The sequence below is a fragment of the Fusarium proliferatum genome, assembly GCF_900067095.1.
Source record: "Fusarium proliferatum ET1 genome assembly, contig: FPRO_scaffold004, whole genome shotgun sequence".
Taxonomy (NCBI): Eukaryota; Fungi; Ascomycota; class Sordariomycetes; order Hypocreales; family Nectriaceae; genus Fusarium; species Fusarium proliferatum.
Window position 1 is genome coordinate 3444267 of NW_022194793.1, and position 22660 is coordinate 3466926.

Consider the following 22660-nt stretch of genomic DNA (forward strand, 5'->3'; position numbering starts at 1 on the left):
TAATTCTTGGCAAATTTGAGAATTGAAATTGAATTATTTATATAGAAAATTTGCCTGATTTTCTGAATGTTTTTCAAGGCACATCAATCATTGTTACTCATATTGCTGATCTGGATAGTCTCAATTTCCCTTCTGCCTGATTTTTCTTCCTCTGGGGGACTGTCAGTGGAGATGCCACTCTAGCCACTGTATTTTGGTGAGTCATGGAGGGGTAATTCTCAGTGGAGGAGTCATGAGATGAGCCATCGATGATGACTTCACATTGAGCCTCCAATGCCTTTGTCATCATTTAAAATACAAAGAGAGAAGCACGGTGACTACGAGGGCAAATGACTACAATCATCGGTACATCAGTACTGTTAGGCCTAAAGCAGAAAGCACAGACATGACTATGGCTGTTGAGTGTAAAATTAGAAATCGTGACGACGCATCTGTTTACAGTAAATCAATGAAGAAACTTGTATGAGAGACTTGATTGGGCCCCAACTCTACTGAAAGGTCAAGAGCCTCAAAGCGGAAGGGACCGAGCCTTTGTTAAGCATTGACCAATGACTGTCACTTTACTCTCTTCGGAGCATTACCCCCAGAATATCAAGTTTCAAACCTCAACACCACCGCTAACATCACCATATCGAGTCAGTGCATTCCCGCTCTCCGACAGCTCAAGCCACGACCATCTCTAGTGGGCACTAGGATGAGGTTATTTACGAAACCACGGAACCGACACCTTGGAATACGGCCCGGATGAGAGATTTCCGTCCAAGACTCGTCGGTCTATGATGTGGGAAGAAGATGGATCAGAACATGTTGCTGTCATATCATGACCTAGGCGCCATTTACGACAGACGTACGAAAATGCATGACAGAACTGGGCATAACTTAACTAAATCAAATGGACCTAAGGGACGAAAGAAAACTCAGGCCCTTGATCCTAAATGACAAAAAGACTTAGGTAAATTTACCCAAATTTAGGATATTCTTTGCTGAGTTTATTTTGATACCCTATATTAAGGTCCAGTGTTTTCTTGCTCCCAGAGGTGGACCAAGACAGAAACAACGACATTGTTGTAGATCTAATGATCTATCAAGAGTTCTTTCATCATAACCGCCCCAACTTGTTCACCTGGTCCGTCGATCATCGCACCAAAAGAAAGTCAAAGCAATCGTTTTTGTCAGTCTCAAGCCGATACTCTTGGCCGATACACACGCACACACGCACACATGAGACCCTGACAACTGTCATTGCGGCGCACGCCTTCAACGTCAAGATGGGGACCCTTTACGACAAACGCGGACAAATCAGACGCAGGTACCAGGAACCAAGAACGGACATTTTGGGCAATGTCTCGGTCATGGCTAGTCTGCCGTGCTCGTGGCATTTATTCTAGGGTCTAAAATGTCTAGTCCCAAGGCCCCGGAATGCAGATGCCAGGCCATACCATACTTGATCCAGATGCATTCCACCCAAAACCATCCGCTTCACGGGCCACATTCCACATTAAGCTCTCCAGCATGGCTTCACTTAGCTCCAGGCTTGCCCAGAATGCCATGCTATGGATCTCGAAGTGCCTGGATGATAGCCTTTGCCCTCGATCCGGAACGCTCAGCCCGCCTCTTACAATGCATGGTTGCTAGTACTCCCATTGTCTTGAAATATGAGGTCCGGCCCCCCGTCCTCCTGATACATCTTCATCTCACGATCACAACTATTTCTCCCCTACCCATCATTCACGATGAAATTCAGCACGGTTTCCTTTCTCCTCCTCGCCGGCTGTAGTACGGGTATTCCTCATGAAATCCGTGGCGATGTCTACGAGGTGAAGAATCCATTCTCACCCAACGCCGTTGATCCAGAAGTTGAAGGAGTAAAGGGTCTGCAAAAAAGGGCAATAGATCCCAAGGGAGACCAAACCCTTGCAGCACGTGGCGACGTGTACGAGGTTAAGAATCCTTTCTCACCTAATGCTGTCGATCCTGAGGTTGAAGGTGTGAAGGGTTTACAAGACCGGGACATAAAACCCAGGGATTTATCCGATAACGACCATTTAAAGGCACGTGGGGATATCTATGAGGTCAAGAATCCTTTTTCACCCAACGCTGTTGACCCAGAGGTTGAAGGGGTCAAAGGCCTGCAAAAGCGGGACATTGATCCCGAGGAACAAGAAGAGGAGGAACTTGGCAAGACATTGCGAGGTCGAGCCATCGATCATGATAATGATCCCGAGTCGGCTCACCTCAAGCCTAGGGCTGGTGGAGAAAAGGTCAAGATGGATCAACTCACCAACACGCGTTACAAGAAGCCTCATGCCGAGATTGCCCTCATCGCGGCATACAACAAATACCACAAGCCTTTACCCCCGAAGCTTAAAAAAATTGCTCAACATGAGGCTGCGCTCATCAACAATAAACTTGGTAAGTCTTGTCACTCGGACTAATGAACACGACTAACACTTGTCAGGAATGAAGGGTACTGCTTCAGCAACACCGCCTCAGTACTACGATTCACAGTATGTAGTTCCTGTCAAGATTGGTACTCCAGCTCAACAAACATACCTGAACTTTGATACTGGCTCATCTGATCTGTAAGTTGCCTGTCTTTGGCCAAGAAAGGAGCATTGCTAATTGTCGCAGCTGGGTGTTTTCTACAGACACATATCAACCTGACCAAGCTGGTCATATTCTTTACAAGCCAGACAAGTCATCAACTTCCAAGAGACTAAACGGTCAGACTTGGAGTATTAAATATGGCGATGGCACTGGTGCCAGTGGCATTGTCTATACCGACAAGGTCCAGGTTGGAAAGACGTATGTCAACAAGCAGGCCGTTGAGTCCGCTACTGAAGTCTCGGATGGCATCGCTGCAGACAAGTTTTCGCATGGCATCATGGGTCTGGCCATGTCAAGCCTGAACACTGTCCGACCTACAGCTCAAAAAACCTACTTCCAGAACGTGCAGGACAATCTAGCAGTTCCAGTCTTTACGGCCAATCTGCAGAAGGGCAAGGCTGGAAACTACAACTTTGGCTACATCGACCAGAGCGAGTACTATGGAAGTATTCAGTTCGCCAAGGTCAAGAAGGACAGTCCTTGGTGGCAGCTCAACATTGAGGGTTTCCGTGTCGCTCAGGGCGCACCATGGCACAAATACAACTACTCGGCCATCGTCGATACCGGCACCACACTCCTTCTTCTGCCCAGCTACCTGGTAAACTTCTACTACAAAAAGGTCAAGGGCGCCTACGTCGACCAAGACTACGGTGTCTGGGTGTTCCCCTGCTCAGCGAAGCTCCCGAGTTTCTACTTTGGCTTCGGCAGCTACCGGGGCAAAGTCCCCGGAAACTACATCAACTACGGCCGTCTCACCACCACTGTCTGCTACGGTGGTATTCAGAGCTCCGACGGTATTGGCTTCGCCATTCTGGGCGACATCCTCCTCAAGGCGCAGTTCGTCGTCTTCGACCTCAAGGGTCAGCGTGTTGGATTCGCCAACAAACTCACAGTCAGTTCATAAGGCTATTTCATCGAAACACTGTTTTTTCGTGACCCTCATTCACTACATACAGCCTTAGCTAGACTACTATATTTTTCCTAGAGTCGAGAAATCATCATTGTTTTTCTTGGTTTGCTGCATTGGGAAGCGTGGGCGTTCTTGTTGGGGTAAATTGGTGCCTGCATTTACTATCGTATAGCTCAGAGTTTAATAAAAAGCCGACCAGGCCTTTTTCGTATGTATTTGCATTTTCAAAAATGAAATAAAGTCCATCGACATTCCGCATTTGTCATGTTTGCCCCTGGCTGGCTTGCCGATGGAATTCGATTATTCAGCTACCGGATATTGAGTGAGCAATGTGGATCGTGGACCAACAAGGATCTTGCCATTTGTTGATAATGGGAGCCTATTGTTCTTACAAATACAATAAGAAAATTGGAATAACTTGATGTTGTCGGAGTTTAACATGGAGATAGAGGAATTGCTTACACCCAAGGCCAAGGCTATTCGTTCACCCCGCGTTGAGGCTCCGCCAAGATGCAGATCCAGCCTCATTCTCGTCCTATTCACGACGTAATCATCATGCAGCGCAGAATTAAACTATAGCCTAAAATACTACTACTTCTTCTAAATATGACGCCCGATACGCCTCTCGAACTCTCCATCGAGAACTTGCAAGCCCTCAATCGTCTCAACGATCCATCCATACCAGTACCTATGACGCCCCAAAACATCCTCATCCTCGGCGCCGGGGAACTAGGCCTCTCTATCCTGGAAGCCCTGACCGCGCACCCCAAGCGTCAGCGCTATTCCGTTCTTCTTCGTCAAGCAACCCTTGATTCTGCTGCTCCTGAGAAGAAGAAACTAGTACAGCACATTCGTGCCCTCAACGCAGGATTTGAAGCAGCTGACGTCGTCAATGCAAGCGTTGAAGAGCTAGCGTCCATTTTTGGGAAATACGACGTTGTTGTTTCGTGTAATGGCATGGGCTTACCGTCTGGAACGCAGCTCAAGCTTTCAGACTCTGTGCTTAAAGCGGGCGTTAAGAGATACTTTCCATGGCAGTTTGGGATGGACTATGATATTATAGGGGAGGGAAGTTCACAGGACTTGTTTGATGAGCAGTTACAAGTTCGGAAGAAATTGAGAGCCCAGAAGGACGTTGATTGGACGATTGTATCGACTGGGCTGTTCATGAGCTTCCTGTTCCTCCCAGACTTTGGGGTCGTTGATCTCGGGAATAAGATCGTCAGAGCGCTCGGAAGCTGGGACAACAGAATCACACTCACAACACCAACTGACATCGGGCGCGTCACAGCGGATATAGTCCTCGATCCACAGGGTATATCGCATCAGGTTGTGTACACAGCAGGAGATACTATATCCTACGGCGAACTGGCAGATCTACTAGATGAGCATTTTGACACAAAGTTCAAGCGCGAGGTGTGGGATTTGGCGGAGATGAAGAGGCAGATGGAGAGTGAGCCGAGCACGATGGTCAAGTATAGGGATACGTTTGCGCAGGGTCGTGGGGTTGCGTGGGATAAGAGTGGGAGTGTTAATGAGGAGAGGGGCATTGAGGTGGTTGATGTGAGGAAGTATCTTGAGGGAATGGATGTCAAGTCAGATGAGTGAGTGATGGTTGCTCTGGGGTTGGTGAGTGTTACCCTACGGTTATGTGAGTGTCTGCTTTGGGCGTTGCACATTCACCTGTGTGCCTTGATCAAGGGAAGTAGCGCTTAGAGAAAATGCAATCTTGGACTTGAGCTGAAATGCAGTCAATCACAAGATTTGAGAGCAATGTCGACATACAGTGAGTTACAGTGTAATTGAACGTTGTACAGCCTCCGGCTCGTCCGTCCAGCCGCCGTAACATCCGGGTGTTATCGGGATATCCTCATTGGGGAAATGTCTTATCACCCCATAAACAAGCTCCTCCAACGGGAACCGTCTTATCTTGCACCGTGATCCTATCTCATCGTTATCGTTGGTTAACCCAGTTTCTCGAAACCGAAAACAGCTCCACGGTGATCAAACGCTTTCGTCGTCATCCGCATTGAGCCCCTACCCAGTAACATCAGACTGTGATTCCCTGTCTTGATCCATGCAATTTTGGTCATCGGGCACAACTCATTCAAGAAAAGAACCTTGGTAGAATACACTTCCTTCTAGGCAGCTCTAGGTATCAATGCACTATAACCACAGCGACTCTATACCTCCAAGATGACGACACCCTCTTCGTTTTGCTTATCGTCATGAGTCCTACGTCCACCAGCCAATCAGGGCCGCATCACACGGACGTTGCCTGTCAATCAAACCCATCATGCGCCTCGCCATGCGCTGTGCCTCGTCGATAAGGCTTCCCCAACAATGGAAAGCCCCCAAGGCCTTGTCTTATTCGCTGCGCCACCTCGGTTATCTTGGCCTGGCCTTGTAAGACGCGCCCGGATCAAGCAAGCAATGCAATATGAGTCACGTCACACAACTAGGACTAGGCCGAGGCAGCACTGTACTTGTTGTTGCTCATAGTAACAAAGATGAGACAAAGGCCTTAGTCGTAATGTAATACAGTGTAAGAGCCTAGTCTAGGTTGGTAGTACGCCATCCGCAGTCCATATGACTCCTCCGGCGGCCAATCACGACGATATCGCCCCGGATGAGATGATATCGTATTAATACACCCTCCAGCCTTCGACTCTTCCAGATACCTCTTTCATATTCCCTAATCTCGCGCCCTTTAGCGTTCAAGCACGCAACTTTGCGCCTTTCTTGACAACATAACATCTTTACTCACAACATAGTATCCTTCACTTGTACAAACCCTTGTTCATCTAACCTACTTATAATACGCCCCCGGAACATCCATCATGGACATCTTACTCAACAGCTCTGGGGATCTTCCAGCTGCAAAGCACTTTCCTATCAATCCTCCCAGCACAATAAAGACCCGCTCCCACACAAGTCGAAACCACTTCGTCCGCGCCACAGCAAAGCGCCAGTCCCAACACAAAGGCGCCAACCTGTGCCGCGAGACCGGGTTTCCCTGCACGACTTCAAATTTCGGAGAGACGCACTGTCTACGCTGTGGACAACAGGATAGCACAAACACAAACGGAGGCGCGCGCCGTCCCCAACTCGAAAAGATTCTGCATTACGAGATCTCGACGGGGAATTTGCAGCGTGCGAATCCACGATGGACACAAGTCCATCGGAACCGCATCGCCCGGAAACATGACCACTCCAGTCTTGGTGGTTCTTCCGATGAGGTCGAGGGGAGAGATCTGGCCAACAGCAGGATCTCTCTGCCTGTCGACCGCTTTCGTCTCGTGAGGAGGCCTACGCTTGAGAGGGAGGAGGCATTCCGTGATGCTTCGACTGCGAGGGGGAATGTGTACCTTGGACGAAAGATGCCCATGACGGAGGATGATGAAATCGCTGAGCTGTATCGCATGGGACTGCTGTACGACGACGAGCAGGTTAGGGGCGAGGGCTTCAGTCTTGACAGTATCAAGCACGAAGAACCCACCTACTCCATCCGCCCAGCCAAGCAGTCCCGCAAGAAGCGCGCTCAGAGCTTCAGCTTCAACCAGCCCCTTCATCTTGATCTCTCCTTCACAGATCTCGGCGGTTCCCAAGCCATCGCCCAGATCCTCTCCTCCTCCGACGACACAGCCCCCTCTGCCACACCATCACGCACATTCGCTCCCTTGCGCGTGATATACGAACTCGACGGTTCAAACCCCTCCTTCGACGTTGATACCTCTCAACCGCCCGATTTGATCTCAGATTATGATTGTGTTTCAGACAGTGAACTCGATGATTTACCCTCTCAGCGGGAATTCTTAGATAGTGCAGCTACGCCTGGTTCGGAGACGTGGGTGGTGCTAGGTGACGACTCGTAACAGGTCCGAACTCGGAATACGCAAACTGCAGATTTGTGGTTCTGAGCAAAGATAGCGATGGGAGAGCCTCATCGTCGGACTGGTCCTCATTAAACTTGGCGCTGCCTGGGTTGTCTCTTGAACTGGGGTGAGGCGCTGGTGCTCGCAGAAATGCTTGAGCATCGCGATGGAGTTACTTACGGGTAGCGACCTGCTTGCATAGTCGAAGCGAGTGCTGGTTTTGTTTTGGATTGGTCCTACGGGACTTTTTATTTATATAGCGCAATTGATGGCTCAGACTTGGTCTGGACTTGTACTATACCCTCAAACTTTTGATCGATACGTGCGTTCTCTGTGATGATTGATGATACGATGTCGTGAGATGTCATGGCACCGTGATTTATGACTGAAAAGTTGTTCGCTGTGTGCGATCCCTGCTACCTGCATTTCTACTTTATTCTCCAGCATGACATCCAGCATGATATCTAGCCCTTAGGTATTCAGCCTGATCTTGTGGTATAGTAGACCACCGTAGACAAAAATGTGGTTATGATTGCGACTGTGACTTTTTTATTGTAGTTGTTCGTTCAGTGCATGCCGCTCATCCGTATACACGGCTAATCGGCTCATGAATGCAAGTTCATCACCAACATCACCAACAAGGACCTCCCAAAAGTCCCTGATCTAGTTGAATTTACCATCAATAAGTCCTTAAAGAGAGAATGATTCGAAGAGATTGATGGCTAGTATCTTATTGTAGCTACGTATGCATGAGCTGACGTTGACACTAACTCTTTGCCCTCGAACTCTTGCGCGTCATCCATTGGCGACACAGCCAACGACGTTGAGTTGAGCCACAACGACTGATCTTTAATGACAATAGCCTGAGTACAGATGGAGATTCCGTGCATCAAGTCAGCGGCACCTTTTTTTTTCATCCAACCTCTAGATGGTTCCGCCCCATCATCAAAGTCTCCGGCCGGAGATATTCAGGATCTCTCCGCTGAGAGTATATAAGCCAAAGAGCAACCATATCATATACTTTAATCAAAACAACATAGTTCTTAGTCTCTCCCATTGCTCGTATAATCGAAATGTCATCCAAGCTCTACGACGTCCTCATCATCGGCGGCGGCCCAGGTGGTCTTGCTATGGCATCCGCCCTCGCTCGTCAAGTCTACACAGCGCTCATCCTCGACTCAGGCGTGTATCGCAACGCACCTACAAAACACATGCATAACGTTCTCGGCTTCGATCACGTTGAGCCCTCTGTTTTCCGGAACAAAGCTCGTGAAGATCTTGAGAAGCGGTACGAAAGCATTGAGTTCAAGTCCACAACCATCGCAACCGTGCGTAAAACAGACACTGGTGTATTTGAAGCAGTTGATCAAGATGGCAATATCTATCAGGGAAAGAAACTTGGTCTTGGAACCGGGGTGAAGGATCTTGTGGAGGAGCAGCCCAAGGGTTATGCCGAGTGCTGGGGAAAGGGAATGTGAGTATGCTTCCGGAGCTGTGAACGTACCTTGCTAATTCTGAAGTTTCCACTGTCTTTACTGCCATGGCTTTGAGGAGCGAGGAGCAGAGAGTGTGGGCGTCTTTGCAGGTGGCATGGTCTCCAGCGCTGACATGCTCGCCCACGTAACTCCCATGGCCAAGCGCCTCTCCCAGTCCGTAACAATCTACACCAACGGCGATACCTCTCTCCCCTCAACCATAAAGACAAAAGTGCACAGCAGTAAAGTGCACTACGACACCCGAAATATCGCATCCTTCGCTCTCATCAACGGTGGCCCTGCTGTTAAAATCACATTTGACGACGGCTCCTCCAAGACCCAAGGCTTCGTAGTAAGTCATCCTAATGTTGCACAAGCAGCACCGTTTGCGGAACAGATGGGACTGGAGAAGACGGTAACGGGTGAGATTAAGGTTAGTGTGCCGTTGAACGAGACTAGTGTGAAAGGCTGTTTTGCATTTGGCGATGCTGCGACGGTCATGAGGAGTGTTTTGCAGGCGATGCATATGGGCGGTTTTGCAGCTGCTGGGATGGCGATGCAATTGCAGCATGAGTTGGATGAGAAGGATGAGCTGTGAGACGTAAGATGTATTTCAAATAGATCCATGCTTGTTATTTGTCAATCTGCTTATGCGCTAAATGCAGCTGGCCCGCCCTACTGCTATTGGTCACTTGTCGTCTTTTTGTCATCTTCCGTTTGGGCTATTGTACGAGACAAGACTCAAGACATACATGTTCTCGACTCAGACCCTGCCCCGTCATAGAGCAATTAAAAAAAAAGACGCCTGAACCCGTTTTATTATGCTCTTCCATTCGCCGCTAGAACAAAAAGCCCCCGTACCGGTCGGTGTGTCTGTCTCAGTTGAGACTTATGACTATCACAATGCAAGGGATGGAGCCGTTCGGCATGACCTCACCTCTCAGCTACATTGGCCACCAAGATCTGCTAATCTTGGTAAGCTACTCGTCATTTCTGCAAGCGGACATAAGTTTGAAAAGAAGTCTGAGGGTCAATTGAGTTTGTTGCAAGGTTTACAATCAACAAATGGTCCCCGATGACATGACTCTGCATCTATCACGTCAAGAGGCTCTGCAGGGGGGGGGGAAGATTAATCACTTACACCGAGTATTACGAACTTGGACCGATTGGCCGTGATTGAACACATGTTATTTTGCCAAGATGGATACATCGGATAGTTCGTTTCTACCGAGTGAAGATCTTAATAGATGACCCGTTGCGTAGCGTCCGTGGGTATAGAATTAATTCTCCGCTAGTGCCCTGAGTGCCGTGCTACTCCGTACTGTAGCATAATAAACATTCTGCTACTCTTCTGTGCCGAACCTAGTAAACCTTCAAGATAAGTAGAAGTTTATTCAGGAGGTATTGGGTTGCACTGACCGATCATGGTCGGACGACTCGGACCTCTTCTCTCATGTGGAGTAAGATCGAAGATGATATCTACAAGGATGGGATGGGATGTAATGTATATGCAAGAAGAAACACAAATTAGTATATGCAGCTAAGCTCTGCAGGACCGGTCAGCGGATGAAGGAGAAATTTGTAATTAAGACATGCATATCCTCTTCATATAAAGATCACCACTTCCGAGGCTTTAAATTATCTCTCTATCTTTACTTAAGGTACCTAGTCTCAGACCAAAACAGTTGCCTTCTTAGACAGTCGTCATCATGATCAAGTCTTTGGCCCTCTTCACCCTCATCACCGCCGCCTCGGCGCGAAAGTGCACAAACATCACCGTTCCCGTGTCACTGACTTCTCAAAATGCCGTTTTCACTATTGAGGCGCCGTTGACGGGCATTGACGTTACAAGCCTTGCTGTCAATCTCGCACGACAGGGTGCGCCACCATATCCGGAACAGGTGCAGAAGGGTGTAAGTAACACACTCACTCAATAGTTTGATACAAGCTTACGGTGTTAGTTTACTACTGTCTCGGGTGACTATGAACTGGCCGCTACATACTGCGAACCCGATGCCGGTCCTGGAAAGGAACTTCAGATCATGACGCACGGCATTGGCTTTGATAGAAGTTACTGGGACTTTCCTTACAACAACTACAACTACAGTTATGTCGCACGAGCGGTCGATGAGCATGGCTACTCGACTCTTACCTGGGACCGTCTTGGAGTCGGTGCTTCTTCCAAGGGTGATCCATTGAACGAGATCCAAGTCTTCCTCGAGATTGCAGCTCTCAAGGCCCTCACTACCAAAGCGCGTGAAGGATCTCTTGGGGTAGGATGCAAGCATTCCAAAGTTGTTCACTTGGGACATTCGTTTGGTTCGGTGATTACATATGCGCTTGCGAATGAGAGTCCTGAACTCACTGATGCTATTGTCTTGACGGGCTTCTCACAGGCCACTGCTTATTTGTCGCTATTCGCAGTTGGAAGCAACTTTGTTCCTATTACTGCTACACCTCTGGCCGATAAATACCCCGCTGGGTATGTCGGAGTGTCGTCTACAGTGGGCATTCAGATCAACTTCTTTGCAGAGGGCGACTTTGACCCCAAGATGCTGGAAGTGGCGTATGAGAAGGGCCAGCCTGTTTCGCCTGGTGAACTTCTTACTTTGGGAGCACCAGCGGGAAAGAATAACACATACACTGGCCCAGTCCAGATCGTGACTGGCTGTAAGTTAACCTTGCTCCTTGTGAAACGACAGATACTAATTGTTGCAGCACGCGATGTTCCTTTCTGCGGCGATAACTGCTACTCTACTATCAGCGTAGACGAGAAGCTGCCCTCGTTGCTCGACATCTCGAGGAAGTTCTTTACACAAGCTTCTCGATTCAACACAACTGTTGTGCCGGGTGCAGGTCATGGACTGAACTTTGGATACTCACACACTGTCACATACGATTCTATTCTCGAGTTTCTTTCAGAGTTGGCTTGATGCCGCTTCACCTTCTTTCGCGTATTATTCTTTCAATATCTATCTATTGTACATAGTCTACCTTGCACCTAATACATTCCGTTATCTTTCAAACGGACCATTATTCCATCCGTCAAATTCCCATCTCAAATCTCCATAAGCTCATTATCCAGTTTTGTTTTGCCTGCAGAAGCCGTTGTCAGCCGTGACCCCACACTGGAGACCCCGTAACGGGCAGTCGATTAGTGAATGCAGCCACTGGAGCTACCTAATTTGTGAAATGCACCTCCGTCATGACCAAGAATCCGAGGTCCATAGCGGGGTTGTTCAAATCTCCCCTCCATCTTTGTTCTTGTTCTTTTCAAGCAACAGCACGTACTCTCTCTAAAAATACGGCAAGATCAGCTCGACAAAGCCTGTACACGGAAGTGCGACGTCTGAATACGATATCATCCACGCGACCGCGTTTCTTATCGCAAATACCCCACGCTAGAGTTATTACCATGGTCGCTGAAGACTACGAGGCTGTCCTCAAGGGCAAATACCCAGGCAAAGACCATGCCAAACGTGTCGTGGACCTCATCCGAAAGGATGTGCCCGATGCCAATGGCATTCTATACCTCGAGAGCCAAATCACTCGAATGATGGAAGATAGCGACGAGCCCGAGCCCTTCCGGTGCGTTTCCCACCTTATCTCCAAGACACCGTCTAATCTTTTGATCTTGCAGTCAGCGCCGATACTTCTACTACCTCACCGGGTGCAACCTCCCCGATTGCGCTTTCGTCTACGACATCCAATCCGCGAAATCCACACTCTTCATCCCTCCCATCAACCCCGACGATGTCATCTGGTCCGGTCTCCCCGTCAGCATCGACGAGGCCCTCGCGCAATACGATGTCGACGAAGTCAAACTCACCACTGAGCTCAACGCTACTCTCGCACACCTCGGATCCGAGAACCCCAAGTCCTCCGCCTTTGCCATCGCGAACCAAGTCTCCGACCACGTCTCCTTCATTGGCTTCGACAACAAAAACTTTAATGTGTTGAAGACCGCTATCGAGACCTCGCGAGTGGTCAAGGACGAGTTCGAGATCGCGATGCTTCGAAAGGCGAACTATATCTCTGGCATTGGACATCGCGCTGCATTTGCGAGGGCCAAGACTGCCAAGAATGAGCAGGAGTTTGAGGCGGCGTTCAAGGAAAGATGCTATTCTTATGGTATTAAGAAGATGTCGTATGATCCTATTGCTGCTGCTGGAAGAGCTGCTGCTACGCTTCACTACGTCCCAAACAATGCGCCTCTGGAGGGCAAGCTCAACCTGTTGCTGGATGCTGGCGGTGAGTGGAACAACTACGCTGCCGATATTGTGAGTACATGAGATCTTGGGTTGGATTGAGCTGACCGTTTAGACACGAACGTTCCCTCTCTCGGGCAAGTTCTCCAAGGAGTCTCGCCACATCTATGAGACTGTCCTTAGGATGCAAAAGGAGTGTATTTCCGTTCTCAAGGAGGGTGTTGTCTGGGACGATGTTCACCTGCTCGCCCACAAGATCGCCATCGACGGCCTCCTCGAAGCTGGCATTCTCAAGGGCGACAAGGATGAGATCCTCAAGGCTCGCACGAGCGCTGCTTTCCTCCCTCACGGTCTGGGTCACTATCTTGGCATGGACACCCACGATACCGGCGGTAACCCCAACTTTGGCGACAAGGATAAGCTGTTCCGCTACCTACGCGTGCGGGGCACCCTCCCCAGCGGCAGCGTTGTCACTGTCGAGCCTGGTGTAAGTGACATTCGCAGCATATTTTACAGGGTGCTGACATTTCTAGATTTACTTCTGCAAGTTTATTATTGATCCTTACCTCGAAGACCCCGTGCACAGCAAATTCATCGACAAGGACGTTCTGGACAAGTACTGGGATGTCGGTGGAGTTCGGTAAGTTATGGCTCTGGTGGCCACCGTCGCGCTATCGAAGCAATTTGCTAACCGGTATTTGATAGCATCGAGGATAACATCCTCATCACCAAGACTGGCTCTGAGAACCTGACAGATGTGCCAAGGGAAGCTGATGAGATGGAGGCCCTTGTTTCTGCAAGTTAGAGTGAAGCGAGCCCCAACACAATAAATAAGCTTATTTGAGAGATGATCATTAGACAATAAATGTTCTATAAATATCATCCCCGCGATTTTATTGATATTTAATCTTTTATCCTGGTTTTGATGTCGAAACACTTGTAGAAACACTCTTCGTCTGAATACTGTGTGCAATCTAAACCCCTGACCACCCACACGGTGCAATTTCTTGGCCACCCAACACGTATGCTCTCATCTTTTACATACCTCTCTCTCCCTTTTGAACCTCAAACCAAAAATCCCTCTTTAATACTCTACTCTACTCTCAGTGACCAAAATGAATCCGTATTTCCCTCCAACTCCAGACGCAGAGAAATGGTCTGACCCAAATTACTACACGCGACCAGCCCCCGTCGCACCGCCAACTCCGTCCCCGCCCCCGGAATACAGTGCCTACCGCCCCGAGTTCGGCGCCGGCCTACCACCGCCTCCGCCTCCGCGGCCTCTGCGCCCGGTCCGCTCGGCGACGAATCTCACGGGCGCTCATGCACCGCAGCAGTCAGGGTTTCTGGACCCAAGGGGGAATTATCAGGTTGATTTTGTGGTTGATGAGATTCCAAGTCCGACCTCGTTATCCCCGTCGCCTCTGAGTCCTGCGCCGTCAAACGAGATTAGAAGAGTCAAGAGCTCATCTGCTCTATCGGCGAGGTTGGACGCTCAAGAAGATAAACCGAAGGATTCGTCGAAATGGAAAGCTGCACTTGGAGAAGCGCAGTATTTCGCTGGCGGTCTTATAAGTCACCCGGCAGAGTCAAACAAGCATTTTAGCATCATTCGGCATTCTCACGCTCTAATCTGGTACAGAGGTCCAGCGACTTCAGTACCCATCACCATCCTCTCAGATGAGCCTCTCCCGCCAACGAGGACGGTGTGGTTGCAGCAGAAGGGATATTCAGGAAACATGGGAATGACGCTTAAAGCAATGATGGGAACGACAGGGACTTGGATCGATGTCACGCCCGCGACAAAAACAGGCGTGGAACATATCGCCGAGGCAGAAGAACGTGGCATACAGCGCGATTTCAAGCGTTTCGTCAAGAAAGCCTCTGGGCGTATGAAGAAACATCTCCCGAGAGAAACACACATCATTCGTATCCCCGCCGCAGCAACAGATGGTTACTTCCGCCTCGTTCTCTGCTCCAACGCCGATGGGAAGAAAGTCCTCTGCGGCAGTCCCGTATTCCGCATCGCTAGCACATCAACCGACGTAAGCACCGTTCGCGGTTCAAGTCTAAGCACTATGCCTTTGGAGATGGGCATCAAAGTCGCTAGCACGATTGGTTCACAGGTAGCAAAGAAGTACACCGGCGTCGCAGGTGCCGTCGTCGAACAGGGGGCCAAGAGACTCACGCCGGCGAACGCTACTATCAAGAAAGTCGCTACGAAAGCGTATCACGGGAGTGGCATTGGCAATGCGGTTAGTGAGAGCTGGAGGAATGGTAAGGCGGGACGGTATGATCCGTTGATATCGGGAGAGGCGATGGAGCCGTTGACGATACTTGGGGGTGATGAGGGGCCTGAAGCGCCGTTCCCGTTCAAGTTTGCGGGCAAGGTCGTTCGCGGGACGGGGATATCTACTCGTGAGCTGGGAATACCGACGGCGAATTTGAGCGAGGTTGGTGATGAGGTCAAGATGAGAATGGGCGGTGTCTTTGCAGCGTGGGCGAGCGTCCTGCCACCCAAAGAAAGCGAAGATTTTGACGATGACTGGCACGAAGCAATCGTCACCATCGCACCCCTCCGCAACGCTCCCCCGGGCGTCGTTCTTCGTAACAAAGTAACGGTGCACATCCTGCACGACTTCTCCGACACACTTTTCTTCGACCTGCGCATGAAAGTCATGCTAATGGGGCACTTGCACCCGTCTTCCCCGAATCTCAGCAATGAAGCCTTTCTAGAAGAGCACACGCGCGATGTGATGACCACGACAGCGAGTCTAGGGCGGGAGAACTGGGGCCCGGAAGTTTCTGTGTCGGCAGTCAGGGCTGTGAAGAGCGAGAAGGGGATCAAGGAGAGGTTGGGGGATGCGACGGGGATGGTGCAGAGTCAGATGGATAGGATACCGAAGCACTGGGTTGGAGTTAGGAGTGAGGCTGGGGTTTTGAGGGATCAGGTTTATGGGAATGGAGGGTTGTGGGTTGAGAGGTGATGAAGCATAGAGGATATAAGTAATGTTAATAAAAGAGCGTGTTTATCAAAGGAGGCTTCTGTGCATCGTATTTAGGGTTGAGAGGGTAATGGTTTGAAGAAGTCAGGCTCGTCCCAAAGCAAGGGAGCTGGTGTAGATTGAGGCAGCTCCTTCAAGGGAACTTGCAATGAAGACAACTCATAATACATGCAGGATACATTTCGATACGGGAACAACAGATAAGACTAACAATCTCGTGTGAGCAACTTGTGACTTGACAAAGAGCTAAGTCAAGGAGAAGCATCAGCTGCATCTCAGACAACGCTCACTACCAGCAGCTGAAGGACCAGCTCTTTGCCTGGACGTCACTATCATCCCAAGCAGCTGAGTAAAGCTTCCTGTGGAGACAGCGAGCTTGTCGCCACTATCTCTAGTTAGCGACGAAGTTCTCAGGCGCAGAGCCTCTTCCATCGAACGGCCAAGACACCCCCCGCGATACTTCGCTCGCTTACCCAGATCTCATATCATAGTAGAAAGTCTCGGCTCGTACTTCCCATGACATATCCCCATGACGTCTCCCATCATCAAACTCTCGCGGCATCCGCGGATCTCTTCAAAAACACCATCATGATCAGATCGTGAGTTTTCTAGTTGAAGTTATCTCTTCCCTCACCAAAGGTCCCTTACACCCCCCGGAACCGCATACAAGGATGCCATCACACTCCCAGGACCCTGAAATCAAGAACCCTTGAAGCTATCGCGCAATTCCCATGTTCCAGAATGCCATGCACATCTCGGACTTCGACCGCGCTCTGCTCTGGGTGTGCAGTTATCACGAACGAAGCCACTGGCAAACCCCAGCGCTAGAACGAAACCTCGGTCATCAAAATCATGCCGTTGTGACGAAAGCCCAGGCACGTGGAAGCATCATATCATATCACTCGCAGCTCCCAAAGTTTTCTCCTACGTAGAAACACAATCAGACCACCCTGCCAAGCATACCGGGATGTCATGTGATATCACAAAATCCCAAGTGAATAGGGCGGGTGGCTGAGATCTTCGTGATGCAGGGTCCTGGGTGTATGTTCTGCACGTCGTAGAATAGAAAGTCTCACATGGTGGGATTGACGGGGGTTTTTGTGTCATGGTGTTTTCATGATATGATGGTTTAGTGTAGTCCGTAGATGGTGGAAGGCATGGAACTCAGGATCTGTGGGGCAACCCAGGGTCTCGGTAGCAAAGAGGCGTTCTAGAGCGTTATCTGTCAGCGGGAGGGGAGACGGAGTGTTCGGCATTTTGATAAGTCAATTCAAAGAACAGGGGACGGGATCAGATCATGGAAATGGCCGTTCATTCATCAATCTATGTACTTAGCGTCGCCCAAGCCATCGGCGTAGATGTACCCTTGTGCTGCTTGTTGTATCTGATGTTTTGTGCATAAGTTCGCAATGCATCGCTTATCTGCAAATGTTCATGTGGTGTTGGTTGGCATGCGCTCTTAGTAGCGAGGGTTGCTTCCGTAGCTCTGGCCTTGCCCGTACCCTTGGTTCTGTTGGTAGCCTTGAGATTGCTGGTAACCCTGATTCTGATAACCCTCATTCTGCTGGTATCCCCCCGAGTGACTTGACTGATGTTGTGGCGGCGGAGGGTACTGGTCAGGGCGATACTCTTGATGCGGCTGCTGTTGCTGAGGTCGATACTCGTCCTGATGTTGAGGTCTGTAATCCTGCTGGGACTGGTGCTGTGGTCGGTAATCGCCCTGTTGCCCTTGAGGTCGATACTCGTCGTGCCCTTGAGGTCCGTAGTCTTGACTCTGCTGGGGTCTATAGTCCTGCCCTTGAGAAGGCCTGTAGTCCTGTTCCTGGGGAGGCCTGTAATCGTGACTCTGCTGCGGTCTGTAGTCCTGGCTCTGCTGGTAATCAGGTCGATTGTCCCCAAACTGTGAGGGAGGATTATACGGCTGCTGGTAACCCCCTCCATGTTGTTCCGACGGTCGTTCATAACCTCCCTGACCTGACGAGTATCCTCCCTGTCCTCCCTGTGAAGCCGGCACAGGCGCATTCGAACCACCAAGATTCGCTTGAGCCGGCGCACCAACACTAACACCCTCATTCCCAATATCATCCGGCACCGAGATCTTAACCTTGGGCAGATACTTCTGCACCTTCATCTCCACCATATTCTGCACAAACACCCAGCTCTGCCTCTCAAACTTCCTATGCCCACCATTAACAACACCCAGGATACTCTCCCTCAGCGTCTCCTGGACCTTCCTCACCAGCCCTCTGATCTTGTTCACCAACTTCGCCTTGATATCATCCCCAAACCCTCTATCCGCTGAGTGACCTGGTCCCGCGTCACGGTCGAGCTGTGTATCGAAGGGGTTTCCGCCGAGGATCTTCTCGAGAGGACGCTGGAACTGGTCGGGTAGTAATTCGAAGAGCTGCTTTTCAATACCGCCGAGGATCTTGCGGAACTCGAGACGGACTTCTCTGTGGACTCTTGCGATACCTGTGCTGAGCTTGTCGCTTATGACTTTTGAGAAACCGCCGCTCTCGCCATCAGCGCGTTCACCATCACGATCTCCATCGCCAAACCCTCTCGCCGAACCCTCGTTGGACTTTTTACTCCCAAACAAACCCCCAATTCCCTTTACGAGATCCTTGACCTGATCTTCAATCTCTCCCTTAACACCATCGCCTAGATCCTTGGTGCTCGTGTTTCCTCGTAGCCAGCGCTTGATGTGGTCGAGAGCAATGCGCGTAAACTGCTCTGCGATCGGGGCATGTTGTTCGCGGAGTTTGGCGCCGACTTGTTCTTTGATCTCGGGACTGATCATGCGTGCTTTTTCCTCGGGGTTTCGTGCAGCGTCTTTGACAGTGTTGCTGATCACACCCAGTAGACCATCGAGTTCAAAGCCTTGACTTCCTCCTCGGCCGTTGTTGTTCTCAAGATGGTCCTGCACCGCGTCAAAAGCAGCGGACAAGAACCCCTTGGCACCACCTCCACCCCGCGACGTCTCCCCTCCCCTCGATCTCGTATCCTGCCCACCGGCTCTCCCCTCCGTGATATCGAAAATATCCCGTAAATCATCCCCGGCCTCATCAGTAATCTTTGTAAAACTCCTCGTTAACTTAGCCAACTCATCCGCAAACGGCAGACTCTGTCCACCGTAGGCATCAGGCGCATCATCCTTGAGATCGAACGGACTTCGTGACGAGGAATCCTTATCTTTGTTGAAGAGCGATCGGAAAGCGTCGACGACTTTATCTTCGAGGCTGTCGATGGTCTTTTGCTGGAAGGTCTCGAGCTCGGAGGTGATGCGGGGTTGGATTTGGGGCGCGAGGGAGTCGACGTATTCGTCTACTTTTTTGAAGAGGACTTCTGGGACACCGCGGGAGGACATTTTGGAAGAAGACAGAAACAAAAGTGAAGATGGAGGAGGAAGCTAAGGTTAAGGTTATTTCGGCTGAGGGTAGAGAGTTCGTTAGTGAGGGAGGGGTCCTGAAGCTGAGGGGAGCTGAGCTGGCAGAGCTGAGTTGGCATGTGACGTCAGCTCTTGTGGTCCACTTTCATGCAGATGAGTCAATCAGTGTAAGTCAATAAATCTCTACATAAACAATAACAATAGAAATGAAGTAAATCCATATCTAACCCAATCAATTGAACATCCAGTTTACTCTCAAACGTAGCGTCCCTTCCTCTCAACCTTCATGGCCTTCGGCTTCTTCCCCTTCGGCTCAACAACAAGCCAATCCTTCACCTTGGCCTCACCCACCGCCAACGCCATCAACTGCTCATCCGTACAGCTCAGCGGCGCATCTCTAACAAAGCACGTATTCACCGGCGACTCAGGAACCTTGTTCCTCACATCCCTCACACTCTTACGTCCCTTGGTCTTGTACCCCACATGCTTCCTCAAATCAACCTCCCCAGTCGCCAGGTCCCTCCGCGACATGACTCTGTTGAAGATCACGGACAGTGCCTCGGGTTGATAGCCTGCTACACCGTGTCCTGACTCAAAAATTCGTGAGAATGATACGTTACCGTGCTCGCGGACGAAACCGGCTGTGTAGGAACAGTTCGTCTTGATGGGTGTGTATCCAGCGGAGCGGAACTCAGAAGCAGAGGGGAAATTTAGTGAAAGACTGATGTTTTCACCGCCGTACCCTTTGACAATTAGCAATCACCCTTAGTCAAACTCTGGGAGAACTTACAAGGACAGCGATAGTCGCGGTCAGCGTATATCAACGCAACGTTAACACCCCGCTCAATAACCCTCTCCACAGCATGAAGACTCCCAATCATGATATCACCCGTCTGTCCCAACCACACTTTACCAATATTGTTGACTCCCGTGGTAAAGTTAAGCGGAACACCGAGATCGCGTTGGACCCAAGGCTGGTTGAAGAAGTTCTCAATGTAAGGCTTTGGGAAGAGCGTGATGTTGGAGTGTGTGATGTCAAAAGGCGATCGCTAGCAGAAGTCAGTAAGTAAGGACGTAAATGATGGTGATAGGGGCCATACATCAGAGGTAGCCTGATAAGTCCCCTGGATCCCAAAGAAGCACAGGTTCGTCGCTGCAAGACAAGCTTCATTCACAGTCTCGTTATTCCCAAATCTCTCAGGATCGCCCTCCGCCACGAGAGCGCGACACTTATCTATCAACGCATAACAGCCCGTCTCCGGTTCCTCAATCTTCTCTAGCATACCCTTGTAAGTCTTATCGTCAAAGAACTGAAGACCGTAGTTATTATGGTGACCATAATCAGCATACCCCTTCGCCATAGCCCGTGCGTCAATGCCAGGTTCTTGAAGACCTAGAGTTGCCAGGTTAAGAATCGTAGCGTTTGCAAAGGTCGGTTTGGACTCGGAGATGAGGGTGTTTTGGTCTTGGAAGTAGGAGAAGTAGTTGGGGCCGTAGAAGCCGCCGTACTGAACATGTTAGTGGTAGTAAGTAAGGGCTGTGGGGAGACTTACAGATGATGTCCAAAGGGATATCTCATCATTCTTGGTCTGCCACTCCGGAAACCTAAATCAATATCAGCAATGCATCAACAACTCTCCCGGCAAAACATACTCATTGAACCAAACCTGTGCAAAAGCCCACATCGTCCTAGCACCGCTCATCGTCGTCTTCGGCACAGTCTCCAACTCCCCCGAGTCAAAAGTAGCTTGTAAAAACGTCCCATTCGTCGTGGGCACCTTTCCCCCCTTCACTGGTGTAAACGTCTGCGTGAGGGTGTCGAATGTCCCATTCACTAGATCAACGTACGAAAATCCCGTTCCCAGCGGCTGGTCAATGTACAGCATGTTGACGTGCTTGTTCCATGATATGTCATTCAGGGTCGTTGAGTTGGAGTCGGCGTTTACAGAGCAGGGGAAGCCGTTTGTGTTGTCGAAGGAGGATGAGCCGGGACCGCCGCCTATGTAGATTGATGTTGGGGCTGTGGATGGGTTGTTTCGAGCCTCTGTGGTCTATCAGTATATAACATTACATGATATTGGGTAGGGTGTCGTACCGAAGTACCAGAAGAAGAGATGGGCTCTCTGCTTCTCATCCCAATGCTGAAAGTCAGGCAGTAGACTCTTTGGAAGCGATACATAGCCGCTGTAAGCATTGACACCCTCGGTAGTCTCACAAACAGAAGTCTGTTTACTTATTAGTCACTCCATCGTCTAACACCGCTGGGGGGCTTCAAGCTTTACCTTCTTGTACGAAATCTCGGCGCCATTGAACAACTTGGACGACACGACTTCTAGACCCTTTGGCGCAGCCACCCATTCTTGAGCTGCCACCAACGACACAAACGCCAAACCGAAACTCTTCGAAAGCCTCATTGCGAACTAGTAGAACCAACAGAAATAGAAGAGTGTATGAGATGAATGATACTCCTCCTCTTTCCCAGCGATCTACTCACGCTCTTATATCCTCCCATCGCTCAATCCCAGAACATTGATCAACGCTTCATCTCGCCAATCCCTCATCATCAAAGAGGCTCAGACTCCATGAAACACTGCATCACTGCTCTCAATTGAGTATACCACAACCATGTTTGGCGACCGGGCCAATCACCGCTCACGATACCCCAGAAGGAAGAGAACAATATAATGCACTGATGACTCTGCGGCCCACTGGTTCATACTGATTTAGGAGTGTTTGCTTACGGCCAGGGCATTGTCTGTAAGGCTGAACAAAGGATGGAGCTGTTTGTTGGCGAGCCGGCCAATCACGAAGCCTTGTTGAGCTTACGGTGCGTGGCTTGGATGCTTGCCAGACAATTTCTCCGGAATGAGGAATGGATATTCGGTCTAGAGTACGAAAAGAGACTCGATTGAAGTTTACTGTCATGTCGGCAGAAGTTAAAATTAGATATCACTATGCATGGACCACTTCAACCTCGTCATGGATGTCAATAACAACAAGCCCATTGACGACCCTCTCACCAAACTCCAGCTTCATCACACTTCATCATCAGCGTCAATCACAACATTCACATCACAGAATGAGATAAAAGTCAGAGGTGCAAATGATTCTCTTGAGCTGTACCTGCATTGCATTCTGGCAGCTTTGTAGTGTATAGTATAATTTATATCTGTTCTGACCCAACTCCTTTCC

At 49.8% G+C, this 22660-nt stretch overlaps 9 protein-coding genes across 9 annotated transcripts; 7 read left to right on the forward strand and 2 right to left on the reverse strand.

Annotated features, from left to right (window-relative positions):
* Positions 1–1733: 1733 nt before the first annotated feature.
* FPRO_05295 (putative aspartic proteinase precursor) lies at positions 1734–3511 on the forward strand (the record flags this gene model as incomplete). Its single annotated transcript, XM_031230897.1, has 3 exons — positions 1734–2412; positions 2459–2582; positions 2632–3511. 3 exons carry the CDS (start codon positions 1734–1736, stop codon positions 3509–3511), a joined length of 1683 nt encoding a protein of 560 aa, XP_031080988.1.
* Positions 3512–4123: 612 nt separating this feature from the next.
* Positions 4124–5125, forward strand: FPRO_05296 (uncharacterized protein; the record flags this gene model as incomplete). The annotated part of the gene is made up of 1 exon (XM_031230898.1): positions 4124–5125. The coding sequence occupies one exon, from the start codon at positions 4124–4126 to the stop codon at positions 5123–5125; it is 1002 nt and encodes a 333-aa protein (XP_031080989.1).
* A 1232-nt stretch (positions 5126–6357) lies between these two features.
* Positions 6358–7392, forward strand: FPRO_05297 (uncharacterized protein; the record flags this gene model as incomplete). The annotated part of the gene is made up of 1 exon (XM_031230899.1): positions 6358–7392. One exon carries the CDS (start codon positions 6358–6360, stop codon positions 7390–7392), a length of 1035 nt encoding a protein of 344 aa, XP_031080990.1.
* A 1073-nt stretch (positions 7393–8465) lies between these two features.
* FPRO_05298 (uncharacterized protein) lies at positions 8466–9465 on the forward strand (the record flags this gene model as incomplete). Its single annotated transcript, XM_031230900.1, has 2 exons — positions 8466–8866; positions 8913–9465. The coding sequence occupies 2 exons, from the start codon at positions 8466–8468 to the stop codon at positions 9463–9465; spliced, it is 954 nt and encodes a 317-aa protein (XP_031080991.1).
* Positions 9466–10576: 1111 nt separating this feature from the next.
* Positions 10577–11800, forward strand: FPRO_05299 (uncharacterized protein; the record flags this gene model as incomplete). Its single annotated transcript, XM_031230901.1, has 3 exons — positions 10577–10780; positions 10829–11537; positions 11586–11800. 3 exons carry the CDS (start codon positions 10577–10579, stop codon positions 11798–11800), a joined length of 1128 nt encoding a protein of 375 aa, XP_031080992.1.
* Positions 11801–12282: 482 nt separating this feature from the next.
* Positions 12283–13880, forward strand: FPRO_05300 (putative prolidase (Xaa-Pro dipeptidase); the record flags this gene model as incomplete). The annotated part of the gene is made up of 5 exons (XM_031230902.1): positions 12283–12455; positions 12508–13147; positions 13191–13562; positions 13609–13715; positions 13781–13880. The coding sequence occupies 5 exons, from the start codon at positions 12283–12285 to the stop codon at positions 13878–13880; spliced, it is 1392 nt and encodes a 463-aa protein (XP_031080993.1).
* A 310-nt stretch (positions 13881–14190) lies between these two features.
* On the forward strand, positions 14191–16062 carry FPRO_05301 (uncharacterized protein; the record flags this gene model as incomplete). Its single annotated transcript, XM_031230903.1, has 1 exon — positions 14191–16062. The coding sequence occupies one exon, from the start codon at positions 14191–14193 to the stop codon at positions 16060–16062; it is 1872 nt and encodes a 623-aa protein (XP_031080994.1).
* Positions 16063–17539: 1477 nt separating this feature from the next.
* Positions 17540–19447, reverse strand: FPRO_05302 (uncharacterized protein; the record flags this gene model as incomplete). Its single annotated transcript, XM_031230904.1, has 1 exon — positions 17540–19447. The coding sequence occupies one exon, from the start codon at positions 19445–19447 to the stop codon at positions 17540–17542; it is 1908 nt and encodes a 635-aa protein (XP_031080995.1).
* Positions 19448–19723: 276 nt separating this feature from the next.
* On the reverse strand, positions 19724–21882 carry FPRO_05303 (uncharacterized protein; the record flags this gene model as incomplete). Its single annotated transcript, XM_031230906.1, has 7 exons — positions 19724–20211; positions 20259–20517; positions 20569–20976; positions 21022–21073; positions 21122–21512; positions 21564–21693; positions 21751–21882. 7 exons carry the CDS (start codon positions 21880–21882, stop codon positions 19724–19726), a joined length of 1860 nt encoding a protein of 619 aa, XP_031080996.1.
* Between the last annotated feature and the right edge of the window lie 778 nt (positions 21883–22660).